Below are 23,165 nucleotides of genomic sequence, written 5' to 3' on the forward strand. Positions count from 1 at the left end.
TCACTCAGCTCTTCCCTATGCTGGAATAAACTCTCTAATGCTATAAAGTTTGTTGCGAATCTAGTTGCCGCAGGCCTCAACAACTCTCGTCCTTTCGTGAACTTTCTCATTATTGCAACTATTTGATTATGGTTGTAAATAAACGTCGTCACTTCCCTTGCCCTTTCGACCATTTTCTTAACATTCTTCTTCTTCCCAATATCTTCCAATATAAAATCAATACAATGGGCAGCACATGGTGACCAAAAAAGATGTTTTCTCTTATCCATCAACATATGTCCTGCAAGCTTATATGTTGCTTCATTATCTGTCACAATCTGCACTATATTCTCCTCTCCAATCTCGTCCACAACTTTATCCATTTGTCCATTAATATAAGTAGAATTTTTTGTTGCCTCTAAGGCATTAATTGACTTTTGGTATATAGTTCCTAAGTGGCAGTATACCATGAAGTTGATCATGCTGTGTCTGGTTGGGCCAGTCCAACCATCACACATGATTGTGCATCCTCTGGTTTGCCATATAGGTTTAAAGGTAGCCACGTATGCTTTCACATCCGTATACTCTGCATCTGTCCATTTCCCCCTAATCTCCTTAGCCGTGGGAGCTTTTATTCTTTCACTTGCTTCTGCTGCTGCATCAATTACCACCTGCCAATATGGAGAATTGGCTGCGTTAGGAGGTATGTTGGTATGTATAAATAACTTTGCCGCTGCTCTACGTAATTTCTCAACGGAAGTTCTACTCTACATTTGTTTTATCTTCTTTTGTTTAGTTAATTCTTTCCTAAATAGGATTGGATCAATAGAGGGTCTCCTAGGCTTATTTACTTCTTCATCCAAACGTATAGGGGCATCACGTGAAGATATCTGTTGTCGGCTCCCAAACATACGTCATAACCCACCAAACCTACCCCCCCACCCCCACCTGCAGAAGTAGTTGCACTTCCAGTTGCACTCCCACTCCCACTCCCACTGCCCCCCCTGTATTACGCACTGACCCATGCGTGCTAAACATGCGGCGACGTTCTTTTTCTTCACGAGCTAGACGCAAGCTCTCTCTTCTAGCTATAGTAAATTCTCGATCTGAATCTTCGTTAGAATCAATAATATCTTCATCACGAATGCCCATATATTCAGGACCAAACACTTCCTGTCGAGCTGCATCCAAAATATCATATTTCTTCTTTTGTACAGCAGCACGTTTACCCTTTGACTCATCCAAACTACCTTGCATTAAAAGCATTATCACTTTTGGTTCTCTACTACATGGCGCAACTTGACCCTCTCGATGTGCCAAATGTTGTTTGAGACGGGTAATTCCACCAGTCACTAGTCTATCACAATACTTGCACTTCATTTGGTGCCTAGTACTACCAACCGTCTCACAATGTTGCCATCCAATATTATCACTTGTTGTTGGCCAGACCCAGACATTTCTTTAGGTTTAGGTAGATACTAAATAATTAGATATGAGTATGAGTGTATGACCTATGTTAATAAAGATGATTTTATATTCTAACTAAACCCTAAGAAGCTCCAAGGCAAAACCTGTCCAATATAAGCAAATAAAAACATAAAGTCACTAATTCGAAAATAGAAAAAAATTATAAAATGACACCCCAAATCTGTAAAATACACATTAACATGTTCTACTATGATTAACACATTACATGGCATGATTAAAACAGTAAAACAATCGTTAAAAAATTATTTTTCGAATTTTAAAAAAAAGGGCCATAATTAATGCGTAAATAGAAAATAATATTAAAAAATTATAAAATGGCACCCCAAATCTGTAAAATGCACATTAACATATTCTATTATGATTAACACATCATATGACATGATTAAAACAATAAAACAACCATTAAAAATTGATTTTTTGAATTAAAAAAAATGGCCAAAATTCATGTGTAAATAGATAAAAATATATAAAATGGCACCCAAAATCTGTAAAATGCACATTAACATATTCTACTATAATTAACACATCATATGACATGATTAAAACAGCAATACAACCATTAAAAATTGATTTTTCGAATTTTAAAAAAAATGGCCAAAATTCATGCGTAAATAGAAAAAACTATTTAAAAAATATAAAATGGCACCCCAAATCTGTAAAATGCACATTAACATGTTCTACTATGATTAACACATCATATGGAATGATTAAAACAACAAAACAATCATTAAAAATTGATTTTTTGAATTTTTAAAAAAAGGGGCAAAATTCATGCATAAATAGAAAAAAATATTTAAAAAATATAAAATGGCACCCGAAATCTGTAAAATACACATTAATATGTTTTAATATGATTAACACATCATATGGCATGATTAAAACAACAAAACAACCATTAAAAATTGATTTTTCGAATTTTAAAAAAAAGGGTCAAAATTCATGCGTAAATAGAAAAAAATATTAAAAAAATATTAAATGGCGCCCCAAATCTGTAAAATGCATATTAACATGTTCTACTATGATTAACACATCATATGACATGATTAAAACAGCAAAACATATTAAAAAAAGTATAAATACGTATTTTTGACAAATTTCTGAAAAATGGCCCACCGAGCTTTGATTCAACAAAATCCGCAATATAATGTGTTTTTTCCTCAAATATCCAGCTAAGGTTGGTCGAAATTAGTAGTAGAAGGAGTGAGAAACTGTTTGGAAGCAAGAAGTTTCAAAAAAACAGCAAAAACAGAGCTTAAAATGCAAAAAAAAAAACTTTTCGTTTTTTGACCGTTACGGGCTAGCCGTTATGGGTCAGTAACGGCCGTTACGCCCGTAACGGGCCCGTATCGGCCGATACGGGCACAAAAAACCATAACGGCCGATACGACCCCGAAACGCGTATCGGCCTTCACCGTTACCGTTACGGCCGATACGTAACCGTTTGGCACACCTTGTCGTCAAGCCCCTAACGCGAGGGATGACTACCTCCTTGACTGTGCCGAAGTAAACAAAAACTCTTGAGAAATGGAGGTCCATCAATTCTTTTGAGAATTTGTCGACGTAGTTGTGGGGAAGGTTCCCAGAGGATTTCGAAGGTGGCTTTGCAGATGATTTCTTTGCTTCTTTCTCCTCCTCTCCAGCTTGGCCCATTCCCCTACGAACGCATCTTTCTCTTTTCGACAGAGAAGTTATCGTGGCCTCTGATTTTCCCTTTTCCCTTTTCTCTTTGCCCTTTACTTCATACCTCCGCTCCGACGAAGAGCTCTGTTAGAGAGAATGAAGATCTTACTCTCCTTGAAGGCTACATCGTTCTGCTGTTGAACCCTACTAGTTTGTCGGAAAGATTTTCCATGGTGATATCGGGGATCTCGTTTCAGCGAGCAGTGACTGGAGTCTCTACTTTGGGGTGTTCTCCCTCAAAACGAGACTCGAGAATCCCTTCATTTTCTTTGTCCTTCTCCTTATCAGGGTGCCCTGCCTCGGGATTGGAGTCGAGAAACCCTTTTTGTCCCATCCTTTGTAACATCGTGACCGTGAGTCTTTACCCAGGGATCGGTGATTTTCGAAATCAGGCATTACTTACATTATTTATTCATATTCAACAAAAATCAGTTTATAGGCTCAATTTAAATTCCCGTGGGAAAATATTTTTGTTGGAATTTTCTGTTTTTTGGTGCCCATGCTGCAGCACTACTGTTGCGGGCAATTCAGTTTTCCACACCTCTTCTTGGTTAATTTGGTATTAGAACAAGTTTTTTTTTTCCTATAGGTACTTGTTTACCATCAATTCTGTTGTTCTAAACTTGATTTTAGCAAATATCTAGTTTGAATCTCTATCTGCCTCACTCATTCAGCAGCCATTGCTGATTGCTAGAACTTACTGGTTGGCATTGATTTGCTGCTTGTCTATTTATAGTTCTGCTGATTAGTGTTCTACTTCTGCTCATATCGCAAGTCACAAATCTGCTCTCTCCCTCCAACTAGTCTTTTAGTCCGTGTACCAGCCCACCCCTTACGAACCTAATCTCTGCAACAACATATTCCTACACTTGTTTCCACCAACCAATTGTTACCATCAGTACCCAGACCTGTTAGGCTGCTTCCTCCTCTTCTCACCAGTCCCCTTCCTATCCACATTAGCTTCCATCAGATCATGTCAGCCACGTTATGTCCACACTATCTCACTTGTTTTCACATCAACCCACCACAATCGACATTGTGACCCCGCCCACTGTTCCTCCATGTTGGTTGTAATGTGGATATGTTTGCTTGCGGAAGGACATTTAGGTGCCGATGCTTTGTTTGAAGGATGACAAAAATAGATGAGAGATGTCATGACTGGTGTTCGAAATATCGGTATCACATTACATATCACATCCTTGGGATACAAATATGTATTGGTTATCGCACGGGATATCGTTTGTATCGGGTAATTTATTGCACTTTTTGGGAAACATGGGGTAACATTGGGAAAATGGTTGAATTTTTCAATGAAACTTCAGGGATTGTTAAAAAAGACCTTAATACACACTTTTAAATCATAACCTCTCAAAAAAGAAGTGCTCATGATAGGTTTCTCTTGTATAGGGTCTTAAGCTATGCGTTGTCTAACTAAACTAATGCAACTATATTCAAATTGAATGCATAACATTTAGAGTAAATGTGATAATCATTTCATCAAACACTCTTAAATACTTCGAAATTAGCCTCAATTGACAGTTGGTTGAAGGGAAATTTAAAAAAAAAAAAAAATCAATAAAATTTAATTAAAAAATGATTTTTTTCTCCAAAAATTGTCAAAGGCTTAACAAATGAGTAGATCAACCCTCATACATGCTTAATTTCATGTTTGGAGTGCAACATTGCAAGCAATTTGGGAGAAATTGGGGAAATTTTGAAATTTCCCCAAATTTCCCCAAATCAGACCACCTACACTCAAATTTCGAATTAGAGTGTGCGTGATGATCATTTCATCAAAAACTCCTAAGCACTTTGAAATTAGTCACGTAGTTGATTGCTAGTTGAAGGAAAATTTCGAAAAAAACATGGAAAACATGATGAATCAATGGATATCTAAATGAAAGCTCAAACTCCATGAATTTTCATGCAAAACATGAAGAACCAATGGATTTATAACCATTTGACACTGATTTAACATAATTGATCGATGGATGAGTCTGCAGATGGATAGACATATGAATCTACTCATTGTTCAATGGGTGAATCTGCAGAGGATCAATTGGCAGAGCAAAGGATGGGTCCACTGGAAGATACTAGTGTCTTTCAAAGCAGATAAGTAAACACCAATCGTTCCACAACGATCAGGATGAACAGTTCGAAGTTCATGTGTGACTTTGTGGAGGATCACTTTGCGCATCTGAGGACAGGTTGACTGGTAGATCGACATATCTAATAAAATTTGAACTCTTTTATAGAAGGTGTAATTGATTGGCGATATTTTGGTGAGATTTTAAGAAGAAATTGGTGTATGGCTAGGGTTTTGATGTGCATAAAGCAAGTGGCTATGTGATGTGCTTTCTTTTTCCCATTAGTGAGCGAATGAAAGCTTAACCAAGGAATACAGAAGCTCTCTAAGTTTCTTATTGGTTACATGGGACCCATAGTAAGCTTAGGTGTCAAGTAGAGGTGGCATTAAGAGGTTTGGGTCGTGATGCTGGGTCAGGGCCAGCCCAGCCTGACCAGATTGTTTAATCGCTCCAAATGGCAGTCTCGGTCCAAACAAGCCTTTGATATCAGGTCTAAGCTCACTCATTAGCATCATTAATAGGTCTCTTCTTGAGCTTGGGTGTTGCTTCATAGAAAATTATGCAAAACTTAGGTCTGCCCCAGCCCACTTTTTAATTGGGTTTTAATATCAGGCCCACACCCAACCTGTGGGCCTATATTAGGCCCAAGCTCAATGCTTATGTGGCAGGGACTTGAAACCTAACAGGTTAGTCCATCCTATTGCCACAACAAAGTCATTTTTTGCTTGGGTCTTGGTTATGTTAAATACCTTTTGTGTCACACCCGTCCTTTCTAGTTACTGCAAAATAAGGAAACATAACAAGAAAACATAGCATCTTCTCTTTTGCTATTTTCTTTGAAATTTATTTGGGTCAAGTATTAAATATGAATAGAAAGATTACTCGTAAAGGAAATAGCATTACACGTCGAGTTTTGATTCTTTTATATCGATACACGCTTGTAGATGTCATATGGCTGGATTATGGATGAATATACATTAGTTTTCTCTATACTATGTTAAGTGATTGGATGTTTGATGAGGGATTCTTCACATGTGGTGAAACTCCATAAAACAGTATTTTAGAGACTATTACTAGGTCTCCACTTGATGGTGCAACTCCCTTGTTTATCATTTGAATCGACTCCTAGTTAAGAGGTGTATATGATATTCTTTTCACTCTTCATGTGGGGTTTTCACATCCACTTGTTATTTTCTACTCATATTCAACAAGATATCAAGTAGAGGCTCAAGATTTGCAAATAAAGGGAGATTTGGTGGAATTTTCAGTTTCGACCAATTTTGTCAAAAATGTTATCGTATCACAAATCATAATAGGGGTTAAATCATATCGAATTGCAAATTGTAAGATTTTTTTTAATGATTTTCTTGAAAATATGAAAAATATAAATAAATCAGGAAAAATTAAAAACTTCAACACTATCATAACATGGTATTACTTAAAAATTAAATGATTCTTATCTATCCTCTTTTTTTTTTTTTTTTTTTTTTTTTTTTTGTTTTTCGTCTTTTGAGAAATTTTCCTTAAAAAACATATAAGAATCCTTTAATAATTTATGTTCTTATTACCTTTCTTGAATGTGGAATCTCATTGCAAAAGCGGCATTTGATTTTGTAGACCGATGGAAAAAGATATTTTGATTTCTAACCATCATTTCACTATATATAAGTTAACATTATCGTAACCATCCATAAAAACATTCCAGATAAGTCGTACCTCAATTTAGTGTTTTGACCAGTTAAGAAGCAAGAAATCATTTTATAAAAAAAGCTCTACGATTTTACATTGAAGAGAATATGTATAATTTAATCTCTTGTAAAGAACAAAATAAAATAATTTACCTTTTCTAAACGATTTTTTTTTTTTTTTTTTTTGGAAAGCTTTTTTCTAAACGATTCTTATATCTCGTTGTGGGAGACACTCTTTCCAGAATGCTTAGTAAAGGGCAGATGGATGGCATCATCAGTGGCTTTAAGATCAAAGGCATGGAATCCCCTATTTCTCATATCCAGTTCGCAAATGACACCCTCCTTTTCTATGATGCAGACCTGGAAAAAGTTAGCAACCTTCGTAGTACAGTTCGTTGTTTTGAAGCGGTTTTGGGCCTAAAAGTGAACTTGAAGAAGTCGAAGATGTTTGGCGTTAACATGGACGAGGAAGAAGTTGGTGATTTTGTTGCCTTTTTCGACTGTTCTTTGAGAAGTCTTCCAACCATGTTTGTGGGTCTGCCTTTATGTGTGGGCAAGCCACCAAAGGTTCTCTGGGATAAAGTCATAGATCGTTTTGAAGCTTACTTAGCCAGATGGAAATGCAGATATCTATCATTGGGGGGTCAATTAACCCTTATCAAAGCAGCGCTCTCAAATCTCCCCGTATACTTCATGTCTCTATTCAAATGCCCGACTTCGATCTTGGCGACTTTGGAAAGATTAAGAAGAGATTTTCTTTGGCATGGGAAGGAATTAAAGAAGAAATTCCACCTGGTTGAGTGGAAGGAGGTATGCTAGCACATTCAAGAGGGGGGTACAGGTATCAGAGATCTCAAATTGATGAACAGGGCCTTGCTTGGGAAGTGGCTTTGGAGACTCGGGTCAGACGATCTATCATTATGGAATACTCTGATCAAATGTAAGTATGGTCGATCGGCTGGCGGTTGGTGGACTAAGGAGTCCTCTCGATATAGAGCATTCGCTTTGTGGAGAGATGTGCTTTCTACTCAGACAGATGTTCGTAGGCGCGTTCACCACTCTATAGGCATAGGTGACAAGGTCTGCTTTTGGGAAGATATCTAGGTGGGATCCTCAACCTTAAAAGACGAATTTCCAAATATATAACGCCTAGCTCCAAATAAATCTGTTTCAGTTGCTGACTGCTACTCCACTCTTGGGAATGTCACCGTGTGGAATCCTCCCTGTCGTAGGAATCTCTACGACTGGGAAACCGAAGAACTGGCTTCATTACTCGATCGTATTAGCAACATCAAACCAAATCAGTCCTGTGCAGATTCGCTCGTTTGGAATCCAGACAAAAAGGGCATCTTCTCGGTGAAATCTTTATATCATTGTCTCAGTAGGAAAAATGTTGCTAAAGAAGAGATCATGACAGATAAAAATTGGAAATATAAAGTTCCCCCAAAGATTGTGGTGTTCGGATGGCTGATGGGCAAAAGGAAAGTTCTAACAGTTGACAATCTGAGAAAAAGAGGAATGATAATTACCAACATTTGCCTATGTTGCATGGCCCACGAAGAAATGGTAGATCATCTGTTTATTCATTGCCCATTCTTCCACCAGGTCTGGTCAGCAATCTTATCCTCTTTTCACGTTTATTGGGCCTTCCCAAATTCTACGGATCGTCTGATTTCAGCCTGGCATGGCATTTCCTTGACAAAAATAGATCCACGGCCTGGAGAATGGCCCTTTTGGCAGTGTGGTGGGCGGTGTGGGAAGAAAGAAACGGGAGATGTTTTAAAGACATTTCTAAGCCAGTGGATTCCATAGTCAAAAGAGTCTTCCATTATATTATAGAATGGGCCTGCTTTGTGGTTAATTTAGAGAACTGTAATCGGTTTCCTTTGTGAGGGTAAAGCAGCCACTATCCCAGCAAGCCTCTTTCCTCTCTTTTTCCTTCTTTAATGAAATCGTTTTGTTATTTGTCAAAAAAAAAAAAAAAAAAAAACCTTAAAGCCCTCACCAATTTAAAAACATAAAATGAAAGCCGAGTGAAGCTTAAAATAGAAGAAAACAAGTATAATTTGAATCATAAATCATAGGAATCCAATCATAAAATCATAGGATTCATATAAAATGGAATTCAAATTGTTTTTCTTAAGATTCAACTCAAATTGTAAAGTGTGAATCGTAAATCGTAGGATTATGACAACGCTGGTTTCGGCATCCATACCACACCATATTTGTTGTAAATTGAGTTTTCCACATGTTTCTTGCATCACTACCTATCGGCTGCTTCAATATCAGTGGCATGTAGAAGGATCGAGCAATGATATACTTATCCATTTGTCACATTTTCATATTTCTGGAATCTTTCATGGTAGGAAAACAAGTTTACATGAAGATGTTGCTACTTTGGCTGTGGAATGGTTTGATTCAACACTGTAAATTGTGGATGGTAGCATTTGTTTTATGTGGACTGATTAGTAATGAATTGAGCCTGAACTTCATGTGGATCAATGGGGTAAAGACCTGAATATTATGTCCAGTGATTATTGATATTTGTCCCACAAACATTTTAGTGCACTATTTCTAGTCTATATCCGTTATATTATGAACTTATGTTTTGTGTTTGTTCTTCTTGGTGAAATCCTTGAATTATATCAACCATTAACATTTTATCAGCTGCTATAGCGAGTTCATAGAATGAATTGCACCAGACAAAATGACAAATGAAAATGCAAGCTGAAGCGTTTTTATGCTTTCTCATCCATGAAATTGGTTTAGCCCCCATCTCTCCCCACCCCCCCCTTTTCTTTGGGGAAACAACAATATATTCGAAAAGACTGCAAAGCAGGAAAGAATACAACACAAAGACTTAGAGAAAAAGAAGAAAGAGAGCAACAAAAGCTGCCTACACATGAGGAACCCATCCCAACAAAAGGTTAATGATCTTCCAAATCAGCTCATCAACTGAAGAGTATTTGTCCTGAAAGCAACGATTGTTCCGCTCTTTCCAAATAGTAAAAAAAAACTGCCATAATGAGCAGCCAACAAGCTTTCTTCCCACCTTTCGACCTTCCAGCGCCTTGTCAGCCCCATAACAGACCTTCCACCGTCCCCGGCATTACCCAGGCCATGTGCATAGTGGAAAAGAAGCACTTCCAAAGTGTCCTAGCAATGGGACAGTGAACACCCCCGTTTTTTTTTTTTTTGGAAGACACGGGGTGTCCCCACCTCTCTTTTTGAAGTGATACTAATCCCTGCGGATACATGCAATCACCCACAACCATGTGTATCGGGTAAAGCCAAGGAGGGGAATCGAACCCTCACCTATAGGGAGAAAACCTATGGTGAAGACCATTCGCCCAAACCTCATATATTTTTAACCTTTATGCTCTGAAATCAAATTATGTTCTGTGGGGCATCTAACCTTGAGGAGCCTGTCTCTCCTTGTATCTATATGCATTGGACATTGTTACACTTTGTCAGGATAGGGAAGGGCATGTGTTTCCCTGTTTTAGTCTTCCACTCTTTCCATTTTCAGTCCAATGTTATCTTCCCAACAAGGCACATTAGATGTCTGGACATGTTAGTCCTGTATCTTGGTGGAGTCTGTTTGTATTATCATCTTTAGCATTTTCAATGTTATAAATTGCTTTCTGTTGTGAATGCAGTCAGGGACTCAGCTGCAAACTTCGTCAAAATCAGGCCCATGGAGGAAGGTGAATTTTGCATTCTGTCTTCAACTTCTACTTTTGCTTCGTGATGTCTTGCATTTATCTGATGTACATATTGTGCAGATTTGTACTTGCCATTTTCCTTTTTACTCAGTTTCTTTTGGGCATTAGCTCTTAATTTATGTGCCGCACACTAAAGAATGACTTTATGTGAAACGTCTGGTCAATCTGATCCTTGGGATGCACCATTGTTTGATGTGCATACTGTGCTTTTGAGATTCTGTGATGGTGGTAGTAGACTTTCATGCGTGACGTATGAGTAATTACATGATCCAAGGATATGCATACCGTCCTTGGGTTTTCAGTGTGTACAGGCCCATGGGTTGGTGATCTAGAATGTTGATATGCTGGGAGCCAGGGTAGGTGAACCGTCTCCAAAATCTCTTAGGCTAGAAGTTCCTAGCCATCCTAACTTTGGCATTTTCCAGTTGAATGTGGGTGGTTGCTGTATTTCCTTTCCTACACTGTTCAGAGGCCACTAATTGAAGGGTTGGATTCTTTCACTGTGGATGTTTTGGAGCAGGATCCATCTACTTGGGGCATGTCAGATTGACGGTTTGGATCACCCAACTATGGGCTGCCCAAGATACCATACCTAATGGGTCAACAATCATATAATTCCTTCTATTGGGTTCCCTTTATGCTCTCTGTGAAGAGACACCTCTTTGACTTGTTAACATTTCCAATTGATTTATCTTTCAATATTTTCACGACCTCATAAGCTGAGAACAGTCACTTTCTCAAGTAAACTCCAACCTTTTATAGATTGATCTGGGTTTGTTATAATGGGGCTCATCCAGAACATTGGAAATCCTAACAATAAGTTGAGATTTGTCTAGATGTATTCTTGTGATAGGTAAGTCTCTGAATGTTCCAGTGGATTTATCAGGATTTAATTGGATGGTAATGAGGTAACTGTAGATAATTACTGATTGACAAGGTCTGCCATTATTGATGATCGTCTGTATTTTTGGATTTTCACATACGGGAAATGCTCCATTGCATTAAGTGCATGGGAAGCTTCGTTTGTCATTGTTGCATTTAGAAAAATGGCTAGTCCAAAAGATTGATCTGAGCCGTTCATTCAGTCCCACCCGATCTTCTACATCTACCTTGCAAAACTCAAAATTCATGCCATCATGATCATTCTAACCATATGTTTATTGAAGAGTTTTTGCATAACCATCCATTTTGGAGCCATAGAATTGAATGTTAGCATCATCTAACATATGTGATTTTTTAGAAACATGAGAAATCCAGGTTGGGCCCAATCCGAGGAGGTAGATAAAAGAGTGGGTTGGACCAAATGGGTGGGCAAGATTGATGGCATGGATTGCCTAGTACACTTGGTATGCTGGAGCATTTCACCATACACAATATTTGTTTAATTGGAGGATTCATATTGGGGTTGTACATGTGCTATGCCCTATGCCATGATAGTATATGGAAGGGGAGTTACTTGATACATTAGCAGAGTATTGACGCTTGATACAAAAGCACTAAGAAATTCTCTGTGTTATACATTAGCTCAAACTGAATTGACTAAATTGTGGAAAACTCTGCTCTAAGTCAGTCCCAAAATCAGATTGGTTGAACGATCCTAACCTCTGATTCATGATCACTTGTTTTTGAAGTAGGGCCATCATATATTTTTCATTTTTGACCGTCCAATAGATGTCTACCAATCTGGTAATCAGATTATCAAATAAGCGTCACTTTTTGGTGGACGATACATCAAAACTGGGACTCATAATTTGCACAGTTTAATTTGACTTGTATGCCACATATGCAGTTTCTAAGTGCCTGCACATCATCCATTACACACTGCTAAAGTATCAAAGTTTTTTTTGCACAAAATTACAAAGTTGATAACCAATAGAGCACATATTTCTAAAATTCAGCAATTCGACTCAAAACATGGCCAAGTCAACTATCAAGGCTATGACAAGTCAACTTTTCTTTATGTGATTTTAAGCTGAGTTACTTTGAATCTCACTCATTAGTGTGAGTAAATCTAGAATTGACAAGACTTGTTAGGATGACTCAATGACTTGGTCTACCCAACAAGACTTGTTAGGATGACTCAAATGACTTGGTCTACCCAACACAACTCTTGGTGACTCGAGCCAAATCACTCGATATAAGTTATAAAAATAAAAATTGAGCAGAAAGTTTTGGACTCACAACCTCCAATACTGAGGCAAACACCTGTAACCACCATGCCATCTAACCTGCATTTGCTTTGTTTCACTATTTTATAGTTACTCTAATCTATAGCTATTTTAAATATATTTTCTTTAATTTTATTAAATGCCATGTCAAGTCGAGTGAATACCAGATGAAGTCTTCGTCGACTTGGCTGGAGACTGAGTCAAGCCAAGATTTTGGGTTTTTCAACTCTAGTGGAGTTGGGTCAGAACTTGCAAGAAAGATATCCAAACTAATGATCAATAAAAAAAGGTGGAAAAAAGGAGAAGGGAAGTGACTCAAGGCTGACATATATTGAAATCTGACATACAATTTGCAAATTGGTTTCCCATTCTTGAGCTTATGTTATTTAGGAAGGGCTTTGCTAAGTGCACGCGTGTGCAATAAAGCTCATGTACACGCTAAACGTGCCAGCATGGCACATAGGTGCTAGATCCAATCTATCCATCAGGTTGGTCCAACCTTCTCCATGTTTTCCGATAGGGCATCAACTTGAGCTTTATTGCACACGCGTGCAGGCTTATCATAGCCCATTAAGAAAATAACAAAAGTGAATACCTTTTTTAGCTGGCCTTCTGGCTCTTTCCTGATGATCTTCGGCTGCTCCTGCCTTCAGAGAGAGATCCTCTGTATAAAAACAATAGGAGGCTAGGTTAGCTGAAAGATGGTTGTCAGTTCAAGGATGCCTAGTGACCTTGCTTCTTCAGGGCATGGTAAGAAGGGGTAGGGAAAATGCCTCAAGCCATCGCCTGAGTACCCGTGGAGTAGGGGGTGGTGTTTATCGATAAACCTTTTGATGTCAAAAGTCAAACCATTATGTTGTTTGATATTATTTGTGACAAATGGAGTTTATTCAGGCAGCATAAGAATATTACTTGTTGGGTCCATAGGAATTCCTTTTGATCAAGTAGGAATGGATTTTGATATTTTGTCGAAATGGTTAATCCCATCAAAAAACCTTTACATCAAAATTCAAACCATTATATGGTTTGATGTGGTTTGTGACAAATGCGATTTATTCAGGCAGTATAAGTCGGAACATTCAGAGCGTATCCTTTATATGAGTTGTCATCTTTTCAGAGTCTGAACTTTGTTCATTTGGTAAAATAGGTCCTAAGAGAATTTTCTTGGAGTGAATAATAAATGTAATATACAATTTGTCATATAATCATGGTTACATAGATGTTTTTATGTAACATCCTTAACAAAGGGTATAAGAGGATTACTTGATTGCTGGCTTAGTTGGGCTTTTTTTTTTTTTTTTTTTTTTTTAAAAAATTTAAAATTCTTAATTTTTAATTTTTATAGGAGATTGAGCAATTCGTTCGGGGAATAATATATTTCATGATTTTTAAGCCATGATATTAGCTGGCGAGAGATTCGATTTACAATGTTCCCTCAATGTTGGTTGCTTGTAACTGTTATTTTATTTTATTTTTATTTTTTTACTACACACGCACACACACACCCCACACACACACGCGCGCACACCCCACACACGCATGCCGTGGGATTTCACCACTGGTGGGTACTCGAACCCTTGACCCGGTGTTGAAACTCCTGGGAGTCTACCACCCGGGTAAGAGTAAGGACCCGGGTGGTAGACTCAATGTTGGTTGCTTGTAACTGTTAATTCAGTTTATATTACCTTCTTGTGTCTTAGTATCTTTATGTAATCATTTACTTGTTGAGCGGCTAACGTGGTTACTTTTTCCTAATTCATACAGATGCTTCCTTCGAAGGATGTGAATTTTGTTGGTTATACTTACAAGAACTTTGAAATTGTCAATGACCATCCTGTGACGGGCATCGGTTCTCTCTCTCTCTCTCTCTCTCTCTCTCTCTCTCTTAACTCCATCATGCATATTGGGCCAAGCTTTTGTTCCTTCCGAGGCTGGATTTTGACCTGGTTGGGTGTCTGTAGAAAACTATGGTTTTCTCTGCCTTGACCCAGCCCATTGACAGTTCAATGCACTTGTACACTAGGAATGTGTGCATGCTCACTCCAAGCACATCCTGATGTGCATAATCATTGCATCATTTTTTAATTACTGTGTTATAATCTGGTGAAAGACGCATCTTTTATCAATCTGCTGACAGTGCTGTTATTCTTTCTTTGCACAGCAGAGTTGAAGAAAAAGACTAACAAGCCAAAGAGGCCGTCCATCAAGTCACTGTTTGGTATGATCCTCAATCAATCACTGCTGCACTTTGTTCTCCTGTAACCATGTTTTTTGTGTCCTGAAAATCATCCCCCCTTGCACATGGGCCATCACACAGAAACGGACACTGCTACTTCGGATAGGACACCCGTCCAAGGTAGCTTCCTCAACCTGTTGCCCACACAGCTGGAGGTTTCTGAAGGACCTGAGCCGTCGCCTCTTTATCAGCAGCAACCTCGCCACAGATAATAAACCAAGCTTCACCAATAACTGACGTAGCTGAAGCCAAAGAAAAAGACTGTAAGGGGGAAAAAGAGGTTACTGTGCTATTGTTGGTTCTACAATATACGCCGTATGATCCATCCCTCTGTCATCCAGATGAGAAAAGGGTGATAAGGAATTGTAAAGATGAATGCTAATGTTACTCACACACCTTAATCAAGGAACGCATGCGAGATTTGAGCCGATCATCTGATGGGCCCCACCATGGATGTGACTATCCCAAAAAACAAAAAACAAAAAACAAAACAAAAATAAAAAATAGGCCAGATTTTGTTAATTGAATGTGAACCACCTGTTAGCTTCCTTTAACTATCTATCCATCATTCCCTAAAAATCAGCATGGTCGGGTTATCTGATGGGCCAGAGATCAGGATGTGGTAAACTCCATGGTGGGCCTGGTTGATGATCAAATCCATGCTGTGTAAGCATGGGCCAGTAAGATTAGCATTCCTCCAGTTCGTAAATTTTCTATGCAACAGGGAGTTGAATTCACATGGAAAATGAGTTGAAACTACATGTAAAATTGCCATTATTCTTTTCTGCTTGGTTGATAATAAAAAAATTGAAATTAAAATGAAAAGATGATGGATATAGAGGCATGTGAAAGACAGATGATGGGAAAGGGACAAGCACTGTGATAGGGGGAGGTGATGGATGGATGATGAGGTCAATGAGCACTTTGAATAGGAGTGGAGGGTGCTTGGCTTTGTGGCTTTTTCTCAAAAGGGCTGTCGATGCATGGTCATGTTCTGCCATCTCAATCTCCTTCGCATCTTGCATGGAATTGCTTGGGAAAGTGCCATCATTCCAACTGAGAAAGAGACCTCCTGAGAGATCAGTGGTTGGGGTGGCCCACCCCACTTAGATTCTGGCTCAATGGATGGGTTGGGGAATGGACACAAAGCACGTGGTAACCACGCTCCAAATCATTACGATAGTTGTTGAACAATACTTTCAGCTGTTTTTATTTATTTTTATTTTTTATTTTTTTAATGCCATCGTGACTGTGGGGGCCCACTCAGTGGCCGGCTCTGATCTATTCGCAGGCCTTAAAGAGTTTCAATTTAGGAAGAGGATTAGGCAGTGTGCAAGTGTATTGTAGTTGAGTTTTTTTTTTTTCTTTTTAGCTTGTTAGTACACCCCACCGTCAGTTCACACTTTATTGTTAGCCACCCCCACCAGGGATCGATGCCAAGGCCTCGGTCTTGAAACGAGGTATCTTTCACTCCGTCTACCACTTGATCTATGGATCAGGGTATTGAAGTTGAGTTGGATATGTTAGTAATACTATTTGTTGGATGTGGGATCATTTACCCAATTTTTATATGTTTGGCCCTGGAAGACTTTTCTGTTTGGAATGTTCTCAGTCATCTGTTTCAATCTCTTTCCATTCAAGATGGCCCGTTTCCTTGGTCGTTATTTTGTGAACCAGTAATGGTAAGCCTAGGATCTTCCGATCTCATACTGATTTTCGAATTGGCCACCATTCGCTCTATATCTTATCAGATCAGCATGAATATAATCCAACTGACATAATTGCTGGGGTAAACTTGAAAAATACTAACTTGTGTCCCTTCTGGAAATTTTAGATCAGAAATGTTCACCTACAGCGTTGGACTAGTGTGTAACTTAACTGTGTAACATTTGAAGCAAGAGAAAAGTGGGTCACACCATGAAGATTACCTGTAGAGAAATTTGTCACAATCAGCTCATTGGGTGGGCTACGTACACGGTACATTGGTTTAAGGCCATTGGCTGTCCATTGATTTATTATTATTATTATTATTATTTGTGTGGTGTAGACTGTCTTATGAACGAACCATCCTAATTTCAGACCTGGGTGATCTTTATGATGTGGCCACCTTTTGCACGGATGCTATACACAAGTGACATGTTGGGGGAGAAAGAAAGCATGGCCAACTTGCAAGGGGGTGATTGAGGATATTTTAGTAATTTAACATGGTATTGTAGTCATGCAAAATTCCTAAGAAAAGATAAGCATATCCATGCACCCAGTTGCATTTGGACTCCTTAGCATCCACATCACCTATTAGGACCGTCCATTAGATCCATTCGGCGCCTGTTACAGAGTCTTATGAAAATCTTACTGATCTGTTGATTCAAACCATAGATTCAGTCGCATGCAAGAATGGACGGACAAGTTCGTTCGCAAAAAGATTGATCCGCCCACGGATGTTCATAACTACGGGACGTATGATATTTTCCCAATAATGGAGGAAGAGGGGTCTCAATGCAACAAACGGCTCAGATAGGCAGTTTTGATAACAATGAGTATAAATGCAACTAGTTGCATGGAAAGGTTTAAATACATTGAGCAAACTGAATCGTTTCTCCTTTGCTTTTATTAGTGGTAAATACCAGTCTAGTCGGAGTGATAGTGGTAGTACTGAAAGCGATATCATTTGTGATCGAATGGTGACCGACCTAGCCGAAAGGGGGCGGGTGTTGAATCATTGTTCAGGGGTTGTTTGGGTACAACTGAAGTGTGTTAGGTTTTTCACTGTTTAGTTGTTTGTATTGGGTGTCAATTTCCCGAGAGAGATGCATGGTCACCTGCGCACGTGTGCACCTTTGCACACGTGTCATGGACCCAAAATTCGAACGGTGGATGTGATGCGGCATCCCATGAAACCTCCCTAAACCAATTTTACCCAGATCCAAAACTCCGTGGACCATGGCAAAAAGAGATGTAAATCAAGGGAGGAAACTGTTTTCTTTTTACATAGCATATCAAAGTTTTGGATAAGGGTAAAAGTTTAGCCTGGAGTTTCATGGGGTATTGCATCACATGAACCGTTGAGATTTTGGGCTCAGATCAACATGAGTTCTCAAACAATTCTCATGATAGATTTTGGGCTCACACGACGAGTGATGAGTTCTCAAGCAGTTCTCGTGACAGGGTTTGGACATCTTTTCGCCTATATATATCGCACGCCCACCTCAGAACCTTTATAGGTGGGAACTTGTGCACACCTTTGAACATGTGACGTAAGCACAAAATCTAAATAGTCAACGTGATGCATTACATCATAAAAATCCAATGTTCAAATATTTGCCCGACATAGCAAAGGAAGAGGCAAATTAAGATAGAGGAAACTGTTTCGTCCCCATGGGCTTCTAAATCCCTCCTTTATATATATATATATATATATATATATATATATATATATGGGGTGCAGCGCCCTTCTTAGGTCAGCATCCGTGCACACCTTTGCATGAAATAGCGGTGAAGACCGCTTTAGTCGAAGTAGAGATATGTCAATATGTCTTGGGGAGGGGGAGGGGGAGGCTCACCTGCGCACCTTCTTAAGAGAGCACCCGTGCACACCTTTGCATGAAATAGCGGTGAAGACCGCTTTAGTCAAAGTAGAGATATGTCAATATGTCTTAGAGGGGGGTGAATAGGACTTTTTAAAGTTTTATGATTTATTTAAAGCCCTATTATACTAATCCTAATAACAGACATATATTAGGGTTACTCAAAAGTAACTCTACTGGCTTCCAAGCCCCGTAGAGGATCCATTAACAAACTATTTAAGAAGTAAACAATATTCAACTTAGTTTATGATGGATATGACTATGTAAGTGTGTGAGGTGTGATCACAAATATCAAGATATGAAAATATTAACGCAAGTCACATAAACAAAAGAATAGCAATCTCAAATACAGTTATTTTTATAGTGGTTCGACAACTTGTCTACTCCACTCCCGGTAACCGCACTCAACCCTTGAGTGTACCGGATTTTACTAAGGAGGTTTCACAGCTGTTCACCTCAAACCTAAGGTTTTAAATCAGGTTTACCTTCAACCTTTACAACCTATGCTGAGGTCGACTGTTTATGCTCTCACGAGCAAGGGTCAACACAACGCACCCACTTTTAGGTACACTGGCCAAGAATCTTCCACAAGACCCCAAGGTTTCACTCGGTTCACCTCTAACCTAAGGTTTTAAACAGGTTAACCTTCAACCAGATGTTTATGCTCTCCATAGACCAAGGGTCCACACAACGCACCCACCACGTACACTCCCGCTAGAGGCCTCCAACGAGGGCTTGAAGGGGTGAGAAACACCTAAGATCCAATCCTAAAAAGGAATGATCATAAGTGTCCTCTGGACTCTAATAACTTACAAATAAGTGGATGAGTCCCATTCAGCACATTGACGAAGATCTCCTCCTTGTTGATAAAGAGTCTTCGACTTCCTTGATCCACAACACAAATGATGTACCAACACGAGGCTTTGGGTTGAGTCAAGGTTAAAACAGAATCCTACTCTATAAAATATTTTCCTATAAGGAAGATAGAGTGGTTCCGATTATGCATTCAAGGCATCCCAGCTCAATGATTTGCCATTAATAGTTGCTGGAGGATCCTTGAATGCAGAAGTTCATTCCCCAATCCACTCTATTGAATATTAATGATGGGGGTGGATTGGAAGATGAACTCCCTTGAGAGAAAGAGCTTTAGGTAAATGATCTAAGGCTTGAAACACACAAAAACACTCATTTCTCTACCAGTAACAATAGACAAGCTCTCTTTAAATACACAGAAGGTTCCAACGGATATAAAACAGTCACATTTATAACAGAGTTCGATATCATCAAGCGGGTTCGATATCATTGAGCGTATACTCCCAATAGCATCGATGATCCGCTCGATGACACAAACTCAATGTCATATGCTTTTGAAACCTTTAGCCAACTGGTCGATGGAATCGAAACACTTGTCGATGTCATTGGATTTTGAACTCCGATTTCATCGATGAGAGGATCGATTCATCAATACTTGAAAGCGAGAGAGACTTGATATGAAATATTTCAAGTTTTTAAGAATGATTGAGGGACCATCGAGATCATTGAATTTTCAATGTCGATGATATCGATATCAGAGTCGAGGCATCAATAAATCCAGCGGATTTCTCATTAAGCTTGCTGGATAGTTTATGTCTTTGTTCGATGCAATCAACCTGGTACCGATATCATCATATTTGAATATCGATTCTATCGAGAGACCCCTGATCATAGATAAACCATCCTAAAATATTTTGCTGGAAGAACTTGACGCCCTAGATCGATCTCATCGAGAGCCTTCCGATATTATCGAGATTTAAACTTCGATGGTATCGAGGAGGCTTTGATATATCGATGCATATATGATATTCTTAAGGAAAAATAGGGGCACCGAAAATCTGTCTGTTGATATTATCGAGTCATCTTCGATGGATTCATGTGGATCGATACATCGATAAATTAGTCCAGAGTATATGCGATTGCTAGACACTTTTTGTCCTCTTTTTGATGATATCGTTTTAGGTATCGAGGACATTGACAGAGAAGGTCGATCATATCGAGATGTGTATCGATAAAATCGATAAAGTAAGAAAACTTAGAGATTTTCTAATTTTTGAAAAAGTTTTCCTACCTAAAAACCTTATAATGTTCTAACTTGTTTTAAAGGTTTTATTCACATGGTGTTTTGGGATATGGGATGTGAGGCTTTAGATTTACCTATGGCAAGCTTGCACACATCCGGTTGAGGCAGAGGCTTGAATTGATCTTCCTATGAGGCTCTATAGTCTGACTGACTCAACACATACGCTAATTGACAAACCAGGGCACGTTCAATCTCCCCCTTTATCAATTACGTGACAAAATACCACAACACCCTAGAACAATATCTAGACAAACACATCCTAAATTGTGTGTACATGCGTTTTACACAATTTTACAATTTCTAATGAAACCATGTACACAGCCTAGTATCTGCTCCCCCTAATTGCAAAACTCCCCCTTAGTGCAGCTGTTCCCCTATCACCTGCAACACCATTCAAGCAGATATACGATTTTCTAGTCGGGGTGTTTGAACTGTTCTCCCCCTTTTTGTCAGTCATTGACAAAGATATAGCAGTTGATATTGACTGAAGTGTGATTTATTTGGGAGAACCAACTTTCAAAGGAATATGCATATAATAGATAGATATAAGATGATTGAGTCAGTTTAATCAGACATCATTTGCAGCAAGTATGTATGCATATTAGACAGAATATAACAGTGATATAGCAGATAAAATAGTAAAAAAAAATCACATGCATTCCATATTAGATACTAGATAAACTAGGGGATCACATATATCAGAATGGCAGTAAAGAGGAGTGGATTATAATCAGCCATTTCTAAAATTATCCAAAACATATACTACCCCAGACAGCAGTAGATTCCCAACGAAATTGACAAGCCCACTCATGGGCACCCAAAATTAAACGTCAGTTCTTAACCCATCCATGGATAACATATACAAAAAAAATAAAATCTGTTTAGACGGTGCAGGTTAGTGGGCGATCACATACACTTATGAGTGCGCAGAACATCCAAAAAGATATCAATGTTCATACGCAGTAATGAGAGTGAAGTGTGTATGATAGCGCCTAGAGATCAATACTTATGGAGCCGAGGAGGATGGTGCCGTATCATCTCGTCGACAGGTGAATAGCTCGACTAACTGTTGTACTGTCTGCTGCACTCCTTGGACCATCCGTTCCAAAACAGTAAGTCTCTCGTGCACTGAGTGGATATCCTTCTGAATTGCCCTAATCCTGTCTAGTTTGAATTGTTTGGCATACCCAGGCGTTGACGTTGACGGTGCTTGATCGGGTCTAGGGGGGTTCATCTCCGACCATTTCAGTTCCTTCCATGGGAGCGTCGCTTGCATCTCCTACTTCTTCTGCTTGAAGCTCTTCCTCAGATGGATCCTTAGGGTATTTATGAAACTTCAAATCCATTCTTCGAATATTATTTTTGTTGAAGCTTTGGAGAGGAAGAACCAGATCAGTGGTCATTGGAAAGTCAATGGCATTGCAGACCATGTTTATGATCCAGGGATAAGGAAGATGAAGATCCCTGGATGTATGGATGGCGTTTACCAACTGATAGACAAGCAGAGTCGGAAGACAGATCTTTATCCCTTTGGCAATTGAGTACACTAGCATGGTCATGAAACCCGTGAGATCGGACCGATTGATACTTCTGGGATATATATTTGTTGTGAAGATACCATGTAGAACCCGAAATCTTGGTTCCATGTACCTAGATATCAATGCATTCCCTTGATACCAAGGGATGTCCCTACCATAACAAAGGTACTTAGTTACCATGGACCGAATTTCTACTTCTTCGAGATCCATTTCTAGGAGACCCTCAGGTGCCATTGTCAGACCAAGGATATTCGCCATTGTAGCAGGCGTGATCAGCACATCATCTCCATCCAGAGAGACCATGATAGACGGAGGGTCCAACATAGGTGAGTGACACGCGGCAAGGAAGTTGCGTGTCTGTTCGAGTTGGCATGGCCCACCGAAATCTAGAACAGGTAGCCAATTGATTGCAGCAAACAGGGGTTCGAGATTGTATGGCTTTAGACAATCTCTGTCTACCTTTCTCTCGTGTATGAGCTTCCTACCCGTGTATTTTGGTGGTCGTGAAGGTACTTCAGCCGGAGGCGGTGCCAGTGTTTCAGACTGGGACCCACCACGTGAAGTTTGTCGAGATCTTTGACGGGTGGGGGTCCCACGTTCCGGGGCCCTTATGCCTCCTTTTGAAGCAAGTACTTTTTGTCGAGTGGATCTCGATGACTCACCCGGACCGGATACTTTTCCTTTGTCTTTTCCCATCTGGACAAAGAGAGGATTTTGAGCAATTTGGGAAATAGGACAAAGTCCAACGAAAATACCCCCAAAAAAAATAACCCTTGATGATTAGAAAGGTATTACCGTATTTTTGGAACTTCTGGGGCTGTCTGACAATGTACTGAGCCGTCCAGTTGAGAGGAGCATGAAGGGAGGAGAAACGGA

At 39.2% G+C, this 23,165-nt stretch overlaps 1 protein-coding gene across 4 annotated transcripts in view; it reads left to right on the forward strand.

Moving 5' to 3' along the window:
- Positions 1–15,876, forward strand: part of LOC131248300 (uncharacterized) — a 53,702-nt gene extending 37,826 nt beyond the window's left edge. For 2 of the 4 annotated variants that reach the window (XM_058248532.1, XM_058248566.1), the window contains 4 exons: positions 10,582–10,629; positions 14,580–14,664; positions 14,977–15,033; positions 15,133–15,876. In XM_058248532.1, coding sequence (XP_058104515.1) covers positions 10,582–10,629; positions 14,580–14,664; positions 14,977–15,033; positions 15,133–15,263 — 321 coding nt within the window. In that variant the 3' untranslated portion in view covers positions 15,264–15,876. Of the gene's footprint in view, positions 1–7,280; positions 9,782–10,581; positions 10,630–14,579; positions 14,665–14,976; positions 15,034–15,132 lie in introns of those variants that run through there. The other 2 variants (XM_058248549.1, XM_058248541.1) reach the window with 2 other exon arrangements.
- Positions 15,877–23,165: the final 7,289 nt, after the last annotated feature.

Source organism: Magnolia sinica, chromosome 1 (genome assembly GCF_029962835.1).
Source record: "Magnolia sinica isolate HGM2019 chromosome 1, MsV1, whole genome shotgun sequence".
NCBI lineage: Eukaryota > Viridiplantae > Streptophyta > Magnoliopsida > Magnoliales > Magnoliaceae > Magnolia > Magnolia sinica.